The sequence below is a fragment of the Rissa tridactyla genome, chromosome 16 (assembly GCF_028500815.1).
Source record: "Rissa tridactyla isolate bRisTri1 chromosome 16, bRisTri1.patW.cur.20221130, whole genome shotgun sequence".
NCBI classification, from domain to species: Eukaryota; Metazoa; Chordata; class Aves; order Charadriiformes; family Laridae; genus Rissa; species Rissa tridactyla.
This window is the reverse complement of record NC_071481.1, coordinates 4,018,866-4,035,220: the sequence shown is the minus strand read 5'-3', so window position 1 is coordinate 4,035,220 and position 16,355 is coordinate 4,018,866. Positions and strand designations below refer to the sequence as shown.

General features: G+C 43.4%; 1 protein-coding gene across 2 annotated transcripts; it reads left to right on the top strand.

Annotated features, from left to right (window-relative positions):
• Positions 1-191: 191 nt before the first annotated feature.
• UBIAD1 (UbiA prenyltransferase domain containing 1) lies at positions 192-5,920 on the top strand. 2 transcript variants are annotated; one of them, XM_054222524.1, is made up of 3 exons: positions 192-411; positions 705-1,262; positions 2,138-5,920. In XM_054222524.1, the coding sequence occupies exons 2-3, from the start codon at positions 740-742 to the stop codon at positions 2,623-2,625; spliced, it is 1,011 nt and encodes a 336-aa protein (XP_054078499.1). In that variant the 5' UTR covers positions 192-411; positions 705-739; the 3' UTR covers positions 2,626-5,920. The 2 variants fall into 2 exon arrangements, with proteins under 2 accessions (XP_054078499.1, XP_054078500.1); XM_054222525.1 differs by lacking the exon at positions 192-411 and adding an exon at positions 526-581.
• Positions 5,921-16,355: the final 10,435 nt, after the last annotated feature.

Genomic DNA, 16,355 nt, shown 5'->3' with positions numbered 1-16,355 from the left:
GCTCCACCCCTTCCCCCAAGGAACGGCAAGGAGAGCCCGTTGCCTTCCGGCCAATGATCAAGCCAGATGGGAGCGAGTGGCAGTAAAGCTAACAAATAAGAAGGCTAGGCGCGCTCGATTGGTGAAAAGTGGGCGCTAGGCCCACCTTCCGGAGGCTGGCGGGCTTCCGCCCTCCCGTAAAGCCTGTGTGCTGCGTGCGCATGCGTCGGAGGAGCAAGCGTGGTGCAGTGCCGCGCCCGGTGTGCGTCGCTGAAATGTGTCCGGCTGCCCGCGGCGGGACCAAGGGCAGGCGGGGCGGCGCCTGCGGCAGTAGTGGTGTGCGCTTCGGAGCGATCCCTGGCAGCCGCGCCTGACGACGCGAGCCATTCGATGCTTACACCGGGGGCCAGGAGGCGCTGGCGCGTCGCTGGGGTACGCGACCCTCCGCGGAACGCCGTGCGCGGGGCCGCGGCCGCGGGGGCGGGAGAAGGAGGGGCGGAGCGGCCGTTGGGCGCAGGCGCGCGACGGGCGGGCGATTGGGGCGCGCGGGACGCTGGCGGTTGGGGCGCGCGCGCGCGGCGGGGCGGGCGCCCGGCGGGCGGGTAAGGGCGGCGCGCGCCTCCCCCTCAGGCACGGCCATGGCGGCGACGCCCCCTCCTCATCCCCCCATCCCCGCTGGGCCCCGCGGCGGCGGTCAGGCTAACGCGCGGCCCTTCCCCTTCTAGGTGCTGCTGCTGCGAGACGGGGCGGCGGGGAGAGCATGGGGCCGGCAGACCTGGTGCAGAAGATCAGCATTAGCGCCGAGAGCCCCCGGGGGAGCGAGAGGAACGACGCCGGCGCCGCGCTGGCGGGCGCGGAGAGGGTCCCCCCTGGTACTTGGAGGCAGAAGTGTGCGGCCTATGTGCTGGCCCTCAGGCCTTGGAGTTTCAGTGCCTCCCTCACCCCTGTGGCCCTCGGCAGCGCTCTGGCGTACCGGGCTGAGGGAGCTCTAGACCCAGGGCTGTTGGTGGGAAGCGCCGTGACCGTCCTGGCTGTGCACGGAGCCGGCAACTTGGTGAACACCTACTACGACTTCTCCAAAGGCATCGATCACAAGAAGAGTGATGACAGGACTTTGGTGGACCAGATTTTGGAGCCGCAGGATGTAGTCCGGTTTGGAGTCTTCCTTTATACCGTGGGCTGTATCTGTGCGGCTGGGCTCTACGCTGTCTCAACGCTCAAGCTGGAGCACCTGGCCCTGATATACTTTGGAGGACTTTCCAGCTCCTTCCTTTATACTGGAGGTAAGCTCTGTATCCCATTTAGTGTGAATCTGAACGTGAACGTGACAGAATTAGCTGACTTGTCAAGGCTTTCTAGAAAATGCAAATGATCTATCTCGTTAACTGCCATAAAATATTTGGTGGTATTTCCTGGAGTACTGGTACATAAACTTGCATTCCCTGCCATTTGTTGCTGTGGGAAGGTGTGGGAAGAGGCACACGCTAAGTTCTTCGGTTGGAAAGTGGTGTTGAGACATTGCTATTTACATATATGGCTTTAGATGCTCATCAGAACTGTTGCTGAAACTTTTCGTGATGTGTATCTTGTATCCCTCAGCAGTATAGCTCACTGCATACGTTCTTTTCCATTGGTGGAATCTGTTGCTTTGTTTTGGAATGTTTGATTGTTATTCTCTAGATGGAGTTTCATTGTGAATGTTAAACAGTTTGTGTTTGTTCTTAGTAAGAGTAGAATATTTTTATTGTCTCCTAAACTGTCAAAACTCTAAAGCAGTTATGTTAGTTTCCTTAGACAAATTTTGTCAGTTTTGTGTTTTGTTCTGAGTATTTTATGTATTTCTTCAGGATCAGGTTCTAGTATGCATGGTCTCACTAAAGAGTACCTTATTTCTATAGATTTCTGCAGAAATAGGTACTTCTAGATTTGAAGATGGGTATTAGAACCTGGCCCTTAGTTTCTGTTACATTGTTTGACTGGAGAAATTCAGAAGCTGTGTTTCCTTTATTATCTTTGGAAAAAAGAGAAAATATGCTTCTCGGTCATATCTATATGCACGTTGGCCATTTTCTGTGGGAAGGGCTGATCTGTTATCCATTCTCTTCTGTCATTTGAGTTGTTTGATGATGCTTCATTCTATTCTTGTGTTTTGTCACAGGAATTGGATTTAAATATGTTGCACTTGGAGACGTGGTGATCCTGATCACCTTTGGGCCCCTGGCTGTCATGTTTGCTCATGCTGTGCAGGTTGGTTATCTGTCTGTCTCACCACTGCTCTACGCTATCCCACTAGCCCTCAGTACTGAGGCCATCCTGCACAGCAACAACACACGAGACATGGAGTCTGACCGGCAGGCGGGTATTGTCACCTTGGCTATCCTCATCGGCCCTGCGTTCTCCTATATTCTCTACACCGTGCTGCTCTTCTTGCCCTACCTGATTTTCTGTGTGCTGGCCACACGCTATACCATCAGCATGGCATTGCCGCTACTCACCATCCCGATGGCATTTTCACTGGAGAGGCAGTTTCGCAGTCAGAGCTTCAACAAAATTCCTCAGCGGACAGCCAAACTCAATCTCCTCTTGGGGCTTTTCTATGTTTTTGGTATTACGCTAGCACCAGCTGGTGCTCTGCCCAAACTGTAACAACAGCTGTATAGTCAGGCCTCACAATTCAGTATTAATGCCGATTAACAGTGGATGATGTGAGTAGATGACCTGTTATGGACAGTGGGAAGAATGGAGAGACCATCTTGAACTGTTGATTGGCTGTGAATTTTATAATTTCTGGTCTTGGTTAGTTTGTACAACAAACTTCAAGAAAGTCATTTGTTGGTTCTTTGGAAGGGGTGAACTGTGCAGTTTTGCTTCAGGGGAGCAAGGCAATCTGAGGAGAAGGAAACATCAACTCAATGAAAGTAAGATTGAGCCTCAAATACAAACTCTCTGTTCCCTTCACAAGCACAGTGGTTGCTTTTATGACTCCTTTCCTTACCATGGTTGAGGAGTCCTGTGGCTCCTGTGTGGTAAACAGAAAACACTGCCAAATGTTTAGCTTCACAACGATGTAGGTGCTATTACTTCACTCCCTGGTGAACATAGTTCATCTTCATCTGTTGTATGTTTTAAGCTTTGTTGGGTTTTTTTTTCCTAGCCAAATTTTGAGCTTTTATTTCCAAGCCCCGTGAAATGCGCTAGATACTAATCATTAACTGTTACTTCTCCTTGGTCCTTAGAGTCTAGAAATTTCAAAGTTATGTATCTCTGTGGGATGTTGGTGCTTAGTTGGAGCACAAATTGCCCACTGCACAGACTTTAAGACAAAACCAGTAAATTTGTATTCCGCTACGAAAGCTGAAGCCGTAAACGCAAATCATGCAACTGAAAAGCCCTCAATGCATAGAAAACCAAGTGGTTTCCATCTTTGCATTTGCTCTCTGAAATGATAGTCTTGGAGTTAAGGGGGAGCTGACAGACAGAGTGCCAGATTTCTTTGGCTGGGTATGGATTAATGGATACATGAGTGGAAGAACAAATTCTTAGTTTAAAAATAATATATTTTTTTCAATTGTTGTTCTCTGTTTATTTAGAGGCCCGGAGTATTACAGTCAAATAGCTTATTATAAGAAGCCCAAAAAGAAGCTCAGTTGAGCAAAGGAGAAAGATACAGGGTTAGAAAAAAGAAATCAGGATTATTGCATTGGGTCTGCATAAAACTTAGGACTGGAAACAGGAAGAAACCATTTTTGTTAAAAAGATTTTTCCTAATAGAGTTGAGAGTTTGTGTGACTGAATCACATTTAAATATTGTTAGCTCTGAAGTGAAGTTCACCCTCTTTTTCCCCTCCTACACCTTACAGTGTTGTTTTGTTTTCTCCTGCTGATCTTGCCACTTGATAGTCATGTGGTCATTTGGAGAAATGATTGTTTCAGCAATTATGTAGCAGTGTGAAAAACATGCCAAACACAACTGGGGAAAAGTGACTTCCAGTGCAAAGATGAATTTGATTCACACCATGCTGCTCAGTGGCAACTGAATTCTGTGTTGAAGGAAAAGTATTCATTTCCTGTATGCAGGGTTTTGGTGTAAGTTTGCTTACAGGAATTGTGGAAAGCTTCAGAGAAATTGGTATAGGTGTTGAACTAGAGCTGCTGGTGCCTAGAGCACAACCTTGCTTTTGAACCAAGTGGGAGTGTGCTAACCACTATATGAAGGGCTTTTAAACACAAGCAATAAACGCAATACACTAGCATGGTGTTATCCTGCATCTGTCATAGGTAAGTTACATTCTTGTGTTGTTCATCTGAAAGTGCTGAGTGTTAAATTAGTGGAGTGTACTGGCAGTAGTAAAGCTGAGTTGAGAGTACAAGATTACATGGTATAAATACTTAAGTGACTGTTTTTACGGCTTCATGGTATCCAGTGTTACCCAGCTGTTGGTCTCCTGCTTTACAGCTGAACTGTAGTCAACAGGAAGGATTCTTTGCAGGCATATTTTATGAACCACAGTTTCATCTTTTATTAAAATTGGGCAAGTGATCTCTCTAATCTGACTAGGCACAAGACAAGAGGAGATGGACTTCAGCAACCGTGTGCTACTTTCTACAGCAAAATATTTGATTAGATTAGAAACATGATGAGAAAATGCAAAAGTTCATCTCAGCTGGATGGAGGGAGACTATCTAGGTTTTGGAAACTGTTTTCAATACAAACATACACAACACAGTATCTACTGTTACTTCTCTGTGGACCTACAGAAGAAAGAAGAGCCTGGCTCCGAGACCCACTTCACCCTTCTGCAAACCAAAAGCTTTTCTTGGGATATGGACTGAGCTGATGACTCTGTTAACCTTGCAATTGGGGATACGTGACTTTATTAGGTTAACCCAGCATGGCTTTGTTGCTACCCTTTGTAGCAGCTACGTGCTTTATTTTATGATAGCCTGGTTTTGTGTAGCTATCAGTTTAAAAGAATGGATAATTATCTTTTTCTACTCCTTTTACATAAACTACAGTACTCAAGCTAAATTCCATAAAGTAACAAATACTCAAATACTTGGCTCATATCTTTGATAGCTGTAATTTTAACAGTGGAAAGATCTAGGATATGGTCATTGGTGGAGTAGTGTTTGTAACTCTAGTTGTATCTAGGCTACCCTTTACTAGCAGGGAAAAGCCCCATTCTAGGAAGTCTGCTTGCTGCTGTAAAAGACCAGTGCTTTTTGTTACAGAGATGAAGGAAGAGCTCACTAGTATATGTATATGTTTGTGGAACGCTTTTCAAGGTGTGAGGGATTCAAAGCATTTTGATAGTAAGAATGAGCTGAAAATTCAGTAATTCCTTACAAGCAGACGCTGGTTGCCTTCAGTTCCCTGTCTATGAAAAACAGTATCATTCCAGGTTCTTAAGGATATCATTGATAAACAACTCATTCTTTACCATGGCTTTAAGGAAGTCATTTAACTTCTCTTTGTCTCAGAAAAAACAGCTAATTTTTGCCTACCTCACAGGGATGCTGAGCCAACATCATTGTCATAGAGAGCTTTGAAAGTCAAAAGTGCTTTATCTCTGTGTGCTTTCTAAAAAGCATGTTAGTACTAGAAAGCATTTTACATATGAACTAACAGGTGACTTAACCAACATAAGTAGACCAAAATAATCTTCACATAGACATTGAGTGGTAAGGGAGGTTTCTTTATTGGTTTGTTTTGTGATGAAGATGCTAGGTCTCTTTCCCTACCCCTCTCCTTCCTGTCCCATGCTACTTCCCTTAAATATAAACTTCTAAAACTACTTTCAGGTCTCTCTTGATGAGTTCTGTTGCAATATGATGAGTCTACACTGTTAGATGAACGGATCTGTAGCCCATCTGTTAATGTGTCATAAAGCACCTCCTGGCCTTTCTTATACAATAAAGTGTCTGAATGTTATTCTGTTAATTATGCTGTTTGGTTATTTTATATCACTCCAGTTGTATTTTTGCACATATATTAGAGCATCTTCCTGGAAGGAGGAGGGTCTTTGTCTGCCATGTTTATAGTATAAGTGCATGAAAGAGCACTCTTTTTTGGTTATAGTCCTTTTATGAATCCCATAGTCCTGTACTTCCATTGCGTAAAAAGTTCAGTAGCAGTGATCATCTCATATTAATGGCAGACTTCAGAGTAGTTTCAGTATTTTCATCAATGAACAGAATTTTCTTTCATGCAGTCTTCTGTGCCATGTACTGTTCAGCATTTGTAAGGAGGTTTCAGCTGAACTTTTAATATTTTTAATAAAGATGGAGTTTTTCATCCTCACCTGTGTGGTCTGCCATTCTTCCAGTGCCATGGTCTCTGCTCCTGACTTGTGATTTTACTTGCTTCATAGGCCTGTGACAGCATAACGCCTCCACGGTGTGTGTTGTAGGTGAGCCTAAAGCATGGTTTGAAATTTTCCTGTCTTGGCTACTGGTACAATCTACTGTATAAATGCATGTACAATTAGCTTAAGGAGACCTAAGAAGTCCTATTTGTCTTACACGCTTTCTGGCTTTTTTTTTCATATGTGATTAAAGTGGTTTGAACAGTCTTGAGAAACCTCTTGGGTGTGCTGCCTCTATTGTCTGTGATGCACATAGCTGAAAACAGATACAAAGAAGGTGTGATGTGTGAGGGATTTGTGAAACATCATGATTTCAGTTTTTGCTTGAAAGAAGTTCCTGCAGTAAAGTTTAGTGGCTATAAACCATTGTGGAGCTAATGCTTTTACCTGCAACACTATCGTACTACTACTGTTTGCTTTGTAGTGATTTCCTGTTTGGGTTTTCAGGACATTTTATGATTCTAAGACAGCTAGGCCTAGAAAATATTTTTTCAGCCGTTCTGAGGTGCAGAGTGGGCTCCAAGGTCATAGCATTTGGAGATAATTTTAGAGGATAAAATGCAGAATAGCATGGCATCCAGATACATGTGGGCTGTACTTAAGAATCCTCCCAAAGAAATATGACACAGCTCTTTTTCTGAAGCTGCAGAAATCAGTCTGCTGAGTATCCTTTAGCAAGACAGCACGTTGGGTGTTAATACCATAATTGGTCTGCACTTGCTCTTAAAACACACTCTAATGCTTTGTCCTGGTAGCAGGCGGTGTCTATTAGTAGTCAGCTTAAACTCACTTTAAAGAAACTGGGCCTTTAATAGAAAGTGTTTAGAGTTTTGAAATTCGTGCAACATCGAACACCTTTCTGTCCAGTGCCTGTCTAGGTGGAGGCTGTAATTCGGATTGTCCGCAGATGGCAGCATCGCTCTCCCATCACTGCTGCAGCACCCTGTGGTACCTGGGCTTGAGAGGTCCTCTGTCTGCCAGGCAGACAACAAGAGCCACTGCAGAGCACTAGGAATTGTCCTGATTCCTTTGACCTTGTACCACAGTCTAAAAAAAAATGATTCCCCATGAGAGAAGTGGTGGACCAAATTCTGGTAGTGCTGCTCCTCTGCTGTTCTACGAGGTGGATCTAGAATCCTAGGTCCACTTTTTATTGAGTGGCAAAATGTTTTATGTAGCAGACTGTACTGTTATTGGAGAAGGAAGGAGAGGTGTCCCTCCTGCATTTATGGTTTTAGGGGTTGCTCAGGTTACTGTATTGGTCAGCACTTCCTTCTTATTTGGGAGGGTTTCTTTACAGCCATGGCAGCTGGAGTTTTGGGGGGTTTTTTACCCTCTCTAACCAGTGGATCAAAAATCTTCAGGACAATGGAGAAAGGACACTTTCCAAATATGTATTTATAACTATCTATCTCATTTTTTGTCTCTGCAGGAATTCACGTTAGCTGTGTTTGCAAGATTTTTTAGTGTTTGTCTGGTTGTACCTCATGGGGTCTCCTTTGGTGTAAGGAAACCTGGAAGGTAAATGGCTGCAGATGAATTTCTAATGTGTAGATTATGTCTTGACAGATGCTTCTGGCCTAGCAGGTAATGGCAGAAACAGGCATTTAAAGAAAGCTGGTCAGCTCTATCTTGCATTTTTAAAACCTTTGCTGATGGCTTAATAAGCGTATTTTGGTCAGATGCCAAGGGCTGAGGTTTCAAAAGAGCATGGGCAAGCTGTGCATCATGGGTAGTACGCTCCTGTGGGGAAAAAAGTCTGCCCACTCTGAGATGTATTTCTATTCAGTCCATTGCTTTTAACACTGACATCTTGAATCACTGTTGGAAAACCTTAATACTTCTACAGTGTTTTTAGGAGCTTGGACTATATTATTCCCATTTCTTGGGTGAGTAGACTGAGTCACTGCTGCTTAATCAACGTCCCGCTTCTTGGAGGAGAGTACGTTAGAGTTCTCCTTTCCAGTCTGGTATCTTAATAACTAGGCCTCAGATATTGGTTTGTCTTTTAGGTCACTGGTAGATTATTTTTATTTAAATCACCTTTGGTTCCTTTATACTTGGAGTTTTGTGCCTGTTGAATTACATATTTAAGGAATGAAATGCTGCACTGGCTTTTTAAAGCTATTTTTCATTTTAAGGTGGAGCTAAATATCTAGGCAAGTTAAAATCTATAGCTCCCAGAACTGCTAAAAAATTTGTAAGTTTTACTGAAGCTCAGCACAGCTGGTTTATTGCAGCTGTATGTCTAAAGAAAACAGACCCAGCACTGGATAGAATAATGCCCATGCTTTACTGTCTGAAATAAGGTTTTTGCTCTTCTGTGTAACTCACAGTAAGACGAAAAATGAACATGTTTATCAAGTTTTCTTTTACACCGTCTTCTGATGATGGCTCTTAATACTGTCAGTGCTTATCCTTTCTATATAGTTGCATTTCTACAGTTAGATCACCAGAAAGCTTGTTACAATCCTGATGTTTTAGTGGCCACATGGATTTGTCTGAGTGAGAAATACTTGAAGGGCATAGTTCAGCATTCCTTTGGAGTCAGCTGAGAGAGCGTGATTTGCTTCTACATTCAAGTCTCACTGGTCTGCAGGCACAGGGGGTTACCGACAAAGCGCATGTATTCCCTTGGAAGGAAACCTGTGCTTGGGCATCTGTCTCAGGCTTCACATGTGCACTGTCTTGGCAGAGAAGTTCACGCACCAGAGTTCACAACCTCTGCACATGAAGACCAAAATGTTTTTTAAAAACAGAACAAATCCAAACAAAACTATAACCCCTGACTGTCCTCTGCTGACTTCTCATCAGGCTGCCAAGGCGAGAGTGGTTTGAAGAATTAAAAATCTATGGCACCATCATGCTGCTTTCTCATGAAAACAACAAAGAGAAGAATCTGCTCGTTAATCAGATGGCTCTGTCGATAATGAATCAAGATGAACGTGCTGGCTGAGAGATGTGTCACAAAGGCAGTTTGTCAGAGAGCAAGGAAAGTAGTGAGAACCTTGGTAAAACATAGGATCTGGTATGCTGCTGTAAGAGCTTGAAAGTGATGGGAGCTCAGCAGCGGCAGAGGTTAGGGTCTGTCTTCTACAGTCTAACTCCTGGTTGGCACATTTCAGATGTCTTGTCCTAGGCTAAACTAGTCCTAGTCAGTGATTTTAGGTGCTAGTTAAGGTAAGAAAGCCTGGCATCTGCTCTTTGTTCTAGTTTGTTACCTGGGTAATGCTCAATAGCCCAGCAGTTTAATAAAGGCTAGAGTCATCTTTCCTCCCCTTCTTTTAGGGTAGAAGGGAAAGTTCTTTTAGGCAGTCGTTCAATTTGTGTAGGAAAAAGTGCCTTGTCACTGATTTAGCACAAAGAATAAGGACAATCCATGTTTTCAGGTGTCCCAGTAAGCCAAAAAAGGCCTGCCCCCTCAATTGGTTGACTTACTAGTGGTAAAGGAGTAAACTGAATGCCTGTTCCATATAAGGGGCAAATTCAGGCAATTTGTGTCTCATGCGGTGTTTGCAAATAAGGCTGTGAAACATCATCACGCTGTGGGAAATAAGCAGTTTCTCAGACTTTGACCTAATGGAAAGAGGGTCTAATAAACCAGCTTCCCAGTCAGTCATTTTCCCAGGCGTTGATGAAATTACTTCAGATAGACTATAAATTACTTTCTGTATGCCACAATTGAGATATATTTTATTCTGTGGGGGATAGCTCTACTACTGTATAAGCCTTAGCTCTGGTCAACATAAATACAGGAGAGGTTGTGAATAACATGGTAGAGATTCATGTACTTTTTTGTGTGTTCTAGAGCTCAATAAAGCCTTAAGAATACACATGGTGCTGTGCCATACCATTATCCATCTACTCTTTCTTCTTCCTTAAATTACTTCTTAAGTAGAAGTTAATTAGCCATGCAAAAGCACAAAGCTTCCTCTCCAGTGATGTGCTGTAGGCTTTCTATAAAGTTCCTTTCTGCATTACTCCCTTGCAGCATCTCTGCTTCCTCAAACCTTTGCAGTTGAGGTTTTCAGGAAAAGGTGGAACAACATTTGCACAGGGATGGGGAGAGGAGGATTAAGGGGAAACATAAAGAAGGGAGTTGGAGAGGACAGTTACCTATTAATGAACTTCAGAAGCTGAAATCCTGTCTTACTTTGTGCCAAAAGATTTTTCTTTTTTTTCCCCCACTACCTCACAAGGCAGGGATCACGTGCTGTTCTGTGAGCAATAGTGGGTCAGGGTGGCACACCCTGCCTCTGTCCTCCTTTCAGCAGTTGGTAGCCTGAATTCTAAAATGTATATCCCAAATAACCTAGTTTTCAAGGTCATTGAAATGCTTTCAAATGCAAGAGAAAGGATGAGCTAGGGAAGCTGAACCTAAACTATTCCAGGTTTTTAGTGGTTCTGTCAGAAACCCTGCATAAGAAGTGGAAACAGAGAAATTCATGAATTCTAGAGAGAAAAAAAAATCTCTTAAATGGAGGGAATTTTAGCATTTTTATATAGTGGTGCTTCGTCCAGAGATATTCATCATTTGCACAAAGATGATGGTATGACTCTTGTGACTAAAGAGCCTGGGATTTGGAGAAGGGAGGTGACTTGCTCCGGTGTGTGAACTTCGCATGTGCCTTCTGAGATTCCAAGTCCTGTGTATTTGTCTACTGGCCTGCTCCTGGTCTTCTGCAGAACTGTCTCCTGGGAAACCATTAAGCAGTAAATTGGTATGTTCCCAGTGTATGTGTGTGCACAGGAATCTCCAGTTTTGAACAATGTTCATGGCCAGAAATGGCCAAGTCCTAAATTCCTCTGTCCCTTTCTGCAGCCTCTGATCAGTGACACACACCTATCGACAGAAGAGTACGGGCTGAAGGCAGCAGCACCAAGATGTTTCTGCTTTTTATGAGTCAGAAGGGTTGAATGCATGTACACATATGAAAGTGATGCGCATTCCCATTGAGAGTTAACTCATCTCCAGATGGTGAAGAAACGCATCTAAGTAATTTAGGAGCCCTGAATGTCTCACGAGGATTGAGACATAAAAAGAAGAATATCAATCTCCCTAGCAAGCTAACCCACAAGAGAAAAAAAAAATTATTGTTTTCTAGAAATCTCTATGCTTTTTTTTGTGTGTAAGAGAAAGTATGTTGCATTCTGACTCGTGTAAAAAACATCTTATGGAAGAGAAGTTGAAGAAATGTTTTCAGCATTTACTTCAGTAAGGCTTTGTACTTTCTAGGGAAAACTGAATTTACTGTAGAGTCTTTCTTACACTCAAAACCTGTCCATCCTAGTCACTGCTCTCCTGCTAACAGTTTAGGGGAAAAACTGAAATTCTGTGAGGCCCTGTCAGTGCATGGGGAAGGGACAGGGAATAATTTGAGTCCCAGGAGATACTGCAGTAGAAATGTCTATGCTGCAGTGGGAATAGTGGAAATATACTATGTAATTTTCCTCTGCCGAACAAGAGCTTTAGCAGTAAAATTGACCCAAATTTTCAGACTATGGTGGTGCATATAGAAATGTTGCATTTGGAACTTGCGTAGCTTTGAACAGGTTGGCTGAAATAGTATCATGAAGCACCTTGGGGATGGGGCTGACATTGATGGAAAGATCTACCATCAAATGGTGCCAATCCAGGTGTGAATGTCAGAAACTGGCTCCTGTGACAGGAGGGCTGTTCACAATACTAGCGCAGGCATTTGCAAAATAACAGTGGCCAAACACAGTCTGTGCCCCATTTTTTGTCCTTGATGTGAAACAGCATCAAGGACAGGAGATTCTGGTGTTCCACCAGGAACTGCTTCCCCTTTACTGGAGTGACAGCCCACTTGGACAGGGAAGGACATCTGAATGCTGGGAGCTTTGAACTCTGCACGTGATACCTGTCTGTAAAAGATGCAGACAGCTGTGTCCTTGTGGTAATAAATCTGTCAGGGGTCCTTGATCAGTTCAGGGACCAGCTAGAGGAGGAGTCATTTACAATAACAAAAGCTGATGTAGGCAGGCACAGAAGTAAAGGCATAACGATGAAGGCAGTGCCTGGTGGAGCCCTAATGATCTTATAATGCATTTCCAGAGCCCGTTCCTGGCTGCGTTTTTACAGGTGGCAGCTGAATCAGAGATGGAAGTGAAATAGATTCATTATCAAGTCCTTACACTTCAATTTGCTATAAATTGTTAAAGTCACTGCCAAGTGAGTGACAGTAAAGAGAGTCCTTTGGCTTGTTGCCTAGCCCATGAATATAATTTCAATCAGTGCACACTGTAGACATCCTGGATGGACAGAAAAGGATGTATATGCAGTTGCAAGGCAGGACTGAAGTGAGCTGGAAGAGTGGTATATGGGGAACCAAGAATGGAAACGGAATTCTGAGGGGATCTGGCAAAGCTTTGTATAGTCCTAGACCTGGAAGAGCTGTCTAGGACTTGCTGGGATGTGTCAGGAGTCCTTCTGATCATGGAGGAGCTGGCAGGCAGCAACGCACTGTGTTCAGCCCATCCCTGATGCCCTGTTAGCTCACTGCATCACCTAATGTTAGTCCCTGTGCTTTGTCCTGGAGCAGGGCTCTGCGGCTGATGCTGCGCAGCTTATCTTATTGCCTTACCGATTGGGATTCTGTGCTTGCTAGAATTCAAGGTTGGGCTATAAAAATCTGTTCCAGTCTGAAATTTGCCGTAAAACTAGCTACACGTGAATGGATATATTTACCAGGCTGCAGGGGGAAATGAGATCAGCCACTGCTAAAGGAGAAAATCTTGGTTTCTGACAGATTTTTTTGTTTTATTTGCAGTATAACCTTAAAAAGTCTCCATATTTTTTCTCATGCAGGCTGCTAGCACACTTATTAGAAATTCTTTTTACCTACTGTAGTGCACACCTTCGTGGTCTACAGTGAATTAGAAAAAACCCAGCAAAATATCATCCATGAGACAGCACTGGTGTGTGAGAGGATTCAGACAAGATCCCTGGCTGCTCAAAAAGTGTAGTTAACAACTTGCAAAATCATCTCTGTACAGTAAGCCTTACCCATATTAACAAACCAGTGGGTTTGATTTATTTCCAGGAACCACGAAGGTTGAATTTTGTTTTTGTGATGCTCCTTGTGCTGCCATAAGCACTTTAGGTACCTGGAAAGTAACATCATTTTATCTGATTGTCCATGATCTTTATTCCTCTTTTGACACCAGACTTTGTCTAGTATCTCATTCAGAAATGAGCAGTTCTTTGAAGATGCTCTCTTTTCCAGAGACACATTCCTTCTCCTTATTCATTGGTAGAGTCCTTGCATGAAACTTTCAGTGGTTGTTGATAGCAGTAATTCTCCCAAGAAGACAAGAGGTATAATCTGGACTATGAACTTCATTAGCTACTGTGAAGTGATCCTTACAAACCATTGCTGATTTTGGCTTCTGGTTTTTTTTTTGGTTTAGGACTAGATTTAAGCCCATCAATGTTTTCTGTTCATTTCCTGCTGAGATGGGGATAGCGTGCTCGACTTGCTCTCTGTGTTTTGTTCTGCATTTGTGACAATGTTTTACAAGAGCTAGCTTGGTTCCACTGTATTTACAAGCCTCTCTGTGCTGCAGCCAAACACTTCACAGTCCTTAAGAGATTATTTTGTGATTTAATATGGGTTCCCTGTAAAGAATAGAACGCCTCCCCATCCCCCATGCTTTTCTGCTAATGCTATTACCTTTCAGTGCCATAACCTTGAAAAAAGCTGACAACACAGCAGCAATACTACTTAGACAACTTAACTTCTGAGCATTTCACGGTGCGCTGCCAGATCTGAGCTGGGGAGGTATTTATCCGGCTGTTTAGACAAAAGCAGGCTCTTGGATCCAAGCTGGCCAGCCAGCACCCTTTAGAGAATGGACTTTATCATCCTTTGTGTTTGTGGATGTTGTGAGCTGTTGTTTTACAGCAGCTGTGAGAAAGGCGTATCCCACTCTCTGTTGCAGTGAGAAACACAAGACAGAAGCTGATCTATCAGAACCTGACTTCCCTGTATCTGCAACATCCATGTTTTTTCCCTGCTGTGATGATTTGCAAATTGTTACCTGTCTCTTGCAGGCAATCCTGGAGCCTGCACTGGATCATGTGTTAAAAGACTAATTGGGCATCTTCTGTCCCAGCAGAGTAAATTGAGATCATAACCTTTCAGGGATTAGGAATCCAATTATCTGGAGAAACAGCCACCAGATTGAAATATCCCTTCTAACCTCTTATTGCTTAGTATTCCAAACCTGTACCATCTCCCTGCACTATAAGTTTCAAAAGTCGCCTAATAAAAAAGATTAGAATTACCCTTAAATAACTTCCATAAAGATTATTATTATCTAGTGATAATTCTATCTCTGGGCCTGTTTTGAATACTTTCTGGATCCAGATGAGCCAAAGAAAGCTGATGGCTTTAAAAGACTACACTTACGTACAGGCCCTCTCGGGTGAGGCAGAGAGCTTGTGAGACTAACTGTGCACTTCAAATACCTAGGAGGAGACTTTCCTCTTTCCTCTCCACTATTTAATGTTTGATTGATTTACAGAACTCAACGCTGCATGACAGGACTGAGAACTATCTACAAGAACAAGGGGTTGCAGATGCAGGTAAAAGGCTTCATTATATCAATATTAGCAAGCATCTGAGTAAGCATTTGCCTTGCAAGGTTTAAAATGATTATTGGGTCAGGAAGAGGTTTGCCTCCACAGTTTCGCACAACAAAAGTATTCAGCACTCGTCATTACCAACCTGTAATAGCCCAAGTGAACATCTCTTTCTGCAATGGATGAGAGAGATGATTTTGTCTATGAATCCCCTCCTGACTGCATATGCCAGAAGAACGGATGCCCACAGTAAGGGGGATTCAGAACTAATTTATTGTCTACAACAATCTGCTTGTTTCTATTTACAGACAAAGTGTGTGGCTGTCTGGGTTTCCTGTTTCTTGGGTGAGCTACAGAGAGATGAATGGGTAGATTTACACAGCATACAATCTAGTGGAGTGGCACGATATAGAACAAGCAAGAGAATACTTGAGATATTGAGGATGCAGGTAAGGGAATGGGAGTATAAGATGTGATCCAAAAGAGTCTCCATTTTACAGAGAAGCCAGTGAGGATTGTGTGGACTGAAAGCATATCTGTTTCACGTTGGCATTTGCCAACTGCTCTTTAAGTATCTACCTTACCTGTAGATTTATGCAGAAAATTCTGTATGAGCCAGACTTCCATTCCTGGTCCAAGGAGATGGTAATGAAGGAGATCAGGAAAGCCCAAGAGTGCAAAATTCCAGCGTGCCATGGGAATGTTTCCTTCTAATTGCTTGGTCTGACAGCAGGACAGACGTGGTGGGGACCACAGGAACAGAAGAACTGTGAGGCACTGAGATTATTCCCTTCAGCACAACTGCTTGTGATTCCTCTTCATTTGCAGCCTTACAGAATCTGTTCTAGATCTGAAAAGAGTTTTATGCTGTATGTACTACTTTTTCATTTTGACCTTACACATTTTTTCGTTCTTCCCTTAAGCTGTTGGGTCAGATAATGCGTGTCTTTTCCCTTGCTGAGGGGCTGAAGGGCAGCACTCCCACTGCAGTCAGTGGAGGCAAGGCAAAGTCAGAAGTGTTTCAGGGGGAGTAATGGGAAGAATTTGGGTTGAATTGTGGAGGTGCCTTGCAAACACTATACAGCTTCTATTAATTTCAAATGGAGCACCTCCAGAAACAAACACCCTATGAACTGTTGTTTTCTTTAAGGTTTGAGAGAGCGACACAGAGGTGTGCATTTATTTTGTTTGCAAGATGGAAAATATTAGTGCAACAGGTAGTGGACAACGGGCTGTTCCTTAACCTGCCCACTGCTTCTTCTCTGTAGGATAGTGGTACATAGTGGGAAGTTTCTGTCCCGTCCACTCCTCCTGGCAGGTGGGACCCCTCTGCGCTTTTTCGTTTCTGACCCTCCAACGGGACAAATAACGAAATTAGCTGACCTTGTTTGTTATAGTAATAAGTA

Excerpts from the sequence above, each read along its gene's own strand:
- UBIAD1 (XM_054222524.1), top strand. The coding sequence starts at position 740 with ATGGGGCCGGCAGACCTGGTGCAGAAGATCAGCATTAGCGCCGAGAGC. Across the intron at positions 1,263-2,137 it reads CTCCTTCCTTTATACTGGAG|GAATTGGATTTAAATATGTT; the intron begins GTAAGCTCTGTA and ends GTTTTGTCACAG.